At 42.0% G+C, this 3,468-nt stretch overlaps 1 protein-coding gene across 1 annotated transcript; it reads left to right on the top strand.

Annotated features, from left to right (window-relative positions):
- Positions 1–1,071: 1,071 nt before the first annotated feature.
- Positions 1,072–2,992, top strand: CLDN1 (claudin 1; the record flags this gene model as incomplete). The annotated part of the gene is made up of 3 exons (XM_008943630.1): positions 1,072–1,240; positions 1,742–1,826; positions 2,306–2,992. Coding segments are annotated over 3 exons (417 nt in total), but the record flags the coding sequence as incomplete, so codon positions are not given.
- Between the last annotated feature and the right edge of the window lie 476 nt (positions 2,993–3,468).

Here is a 3,468-nt window from a genome sequence, read left to right as displayed (position 1 = left end):
TAACCTTCTGTGTCAGGGGACACTTTTGCCTTGGTTACAGCACGCTCCTGGGAGCTTGTTCCTTTGATTAACCAGCCCTGCTTGTTCCCAGATCTTAACAGGACTGTATATTAAAATCTATGCTGTCAAAAAGAAACAACTAGTTTTGCCCAGAAATAAAGCTCAGGCTTTTGTTTCACTGTTACTCAGGTGTTGTCGCCTGAAGTTTTTCAGTAATTACTTAATTATATAATTAACTTTTTTCCTTTGGTATCAAGAAAACCTAAATTCAGTAACTCATGTACATAGAGTTAGTTTCTATACCTTCAGTTAATATAAAATGAAATCTTGGATAAAGTACATTGAGTCTGTCTGAGAATCCAGGGAAATACAACACTTGCCTTTGGGAGGTATCATCCCATGCTCCAATTCTTCAAAAGCACAAAAGGATCTTAAAACATTTTAATATCTCTGATAAGATAAATATTTTAGGTAGAATAAAAAACCACTCTATTTTTCATTAAGCTAGGAAAATCCTGTTTTTGTTGTGATTGTGTTTTTGTACCCCTCTGGAACTTAGATATGAAGACTTAGAACAAAAATATCTAAATTACCACTGAGGTATTTGTATAAAATACAAATTTTTGGAAGTGTTGAGCAGTAAAGGCGCCCTCTGTGTCTGCTGTGGGACTATTCATATGTATGGTACTATTCATATTAAAACATGTGCCTAAAAGCTTTGTCAAGGTAAAGCCTAAATCTGAATACTTCTTTTGATAAACAGATATGCCCTTCCAATTGGTATTCAAATGACTGAGGAACAAAAGATGTCTGAGGGCAATTCCCAGGTCATTTCCTGCAAAAAGCTGCATGCCCTTTTTTGCCATGCAGTTTAGAAGATGCTGAGTCTCTGATCCTGATGCATGACAGCCTCTGGGAGCTTAAAGCTCAGAAAGAATGTCTTGCTTGGTTGTAGCCGTGTAGCACGGATCAGAGTATTTTGACACATGATTACTGAGCCCTGTAATTTGAATTTCTGTTTGTATCTTGAGGTTTGTTTTTTTTTTGTGGTGACTCAAATCCTAATGTCTTCTAGGCAGTCTGCAGGCCACTCGGGCTTTGATGGTGGCTGCAATACTCCTGGGCCTGGTGGCTCTATTTGTTGCCGTGACTGGCATGAAATGCATGAAGTGCATGGAGGACGACCAGGTGAAGAAGATGCGGATGGCTGTCTTTGGGGGTGTGATCTTCATCATTGCAGGTTAGCAACATACAGATGTGCTTAGTGTTAAATATTCTTTTTCCTAGACAGCATTTATCCTCCACAGGATGTAAGAGGATGGGGAGGGGCTTGCTGTCATTGCTCTGAGAGCATTTGGGGCTGGGAATTCACTGCTGGGGTTTGGCACAGTAGCTGCTGGCTAGCTGAGGCATCGAATGGGTCCCCTGGCACTACCATTATACTTTCTGTATGGACTGCATGCCTTCCATCTCAATAAGCAGAGCTGAGTTTGCCTTGTACATCCTGCTTCAGTGAAAGGCTGCCAGCAGTCCTGCTTTTGGTGCAGGGTAACTGAGTGATCTCAAATCCTTTCTTGATTTCTCTCCCAACCAGCAGTAACAGCTCAGAATTTTGCAGGATAGCAGCAGCTCAGCATCACTCTGTGATGTTGGTTCAAATACACACTGGTTTTTTTGCAGTGATTCTGTTGAATTTCTTTTTTCTTAGTAAGTCATGACATTGTGTTCCCTTTGTGTGCAGGTTTGGCAGCACTGGTGGCCACGTCGTGGTATGGCAACAGAGTGGCTCGAGCCTTTTATGACCCTTTCACCCCAGTCAACACCAGGTACTGACCCATTTGATACGAAACTACAGCATGACAAATGCTCACAGGGCTTAGTTTTCAGTAGCAGCAGTTTAGAACAAAGATGGGAATTTCCAGAGCTAGCTGGGTTAGCTTCAAATGGTGCAGAAAGAGTATTAGGACCAAATCTCATCCATGTGGCTTCTAAGTCTTGGCTTTGTTTTAAGGCAGCATCACTGCCAGAGACCTAACTGCTGTGACTTCCATGTCCTTCCACCACTAAATACTTCATAATTAATTGATTTGCACAGAATTTGGCCCTTCTGAAGCTGTGCAGAGTGAGCTGACAGACTGGACTAACCCAGGGTGCAAAGCTCTGGACTTTGAGAATCAGGCTGCTCTAAATCGCTGCTTTGCGTGAAGCCATTTCCATCCCAGTTTCAGCCCCCTTCTGCTTTGTGTGAACGCTAATCCAGAGGCATTATTTGTAGTATTCACTTTCTTCCTTCTTTCTCACCCAGATTTGAATTTGGATCAGCTCTCTTCATCGGCTGGGCAGCTGCTTCTCTGGCCATACTGGGAGGAGCCTTCCTCTGCTGTTCTTGTCCACGAAGAGAAACTTCATATCCACCCACCCGAGGCTATCCAAAAAATGCCCCCTCCACAGGGAAGGATTATGTATAATGAAACAAAGAAGAGGAGCCACCAGCACTGGTAGTGAAAATGTTTTGGAGAGGACATTACAATGCACTGTCCTGAGCAGAGTTCAGACTCTAGGTTCCACCTTCCTCTTCTCCCCAAAAATGTGTATATTTTTGTAATCCTCTTTGCTACTGGACATAACTTCTCCTTTCTCTCCCAGCCCATGGAGGAAGGCTAGCCTAAGTTCATAGGTATTGCCACTGGAAAGATGAAACCTCCAAGTTTGGGTTAAGTTTAGTATTTGGGAGTAAAAGGGAAAAATGATACTGTTTTTTTTTTAGATGGATGTTGGTGCTTTTTTAGTTGTTTTTTAAAAAAAAAAAAATAGATGGTAACAAATTCAGTCCCATATCCCACTAAGTTAGAGCCCAGTGTGGTGTGTATAGAAATTAAAGGAACATATATACAAAGTGATGAAATCGATAGCTTAAGGGGAGGCATAATTTTAGGGAAAAGATTTTACAGGTAGGAATGTTTGGAGAGATCTAAAATGCTCTTGTACTGTTTTATTGGTGTCATCTTCAGCATCCTCCTTTCTATGCAGATTGACATGACAAAGGGTCAGACACAATTAAATTGCTGTGACTTAAACTGAAACCTGTAACTGTCCATGCACGTGCTGTTGGCCAGCAAGATGCCGTGTAAGGCAGCTCGGCTTTGCTGTATGTCATCACTCCTTTTGACAAGATCTGTAAGTTGATTGTGTCTGAGCAAAATGCTGCAAAATTGTGACTAGAGATGAGCAGACTCCCAAAGCAGCTGCAGGTTTCCTTGGTGTTGGGGAAAAATGGTTGCCCTGTTTTCACTGGATGTCTCTGGAGCTGTGGCTGTTCCTTAGACACTGAGTCCTCCCAGTGGCTGGTTTTCCATGTTCCCACTCTAGTACCTAACTGAGCTTGAAGCTTTATCTCATTTTGTTATAGGCCACCTTTTAATAAACATTCTTTTTCCTTGAGTCTTGCTCATTTGATCTTGATGTTTC

The sequence above is a fragment of the Merops nubicus genome, unplaced genomic scaffold (assembly GCF_000691845.1).
Source record: "Merops nubicus isolate BGI_N331 unplaced genomic scaffold, ASM69184v1 scaffold36387, whole genome shotgun sequence".
NCBI lineage: Eukaryota > Metazoa > Chordata > Aves > Coraciiformes > Meropidae > Merops > Merops nubicus.
This window is presented reverse-complemented; position numbering and strand designations above follow the sequence as displayed.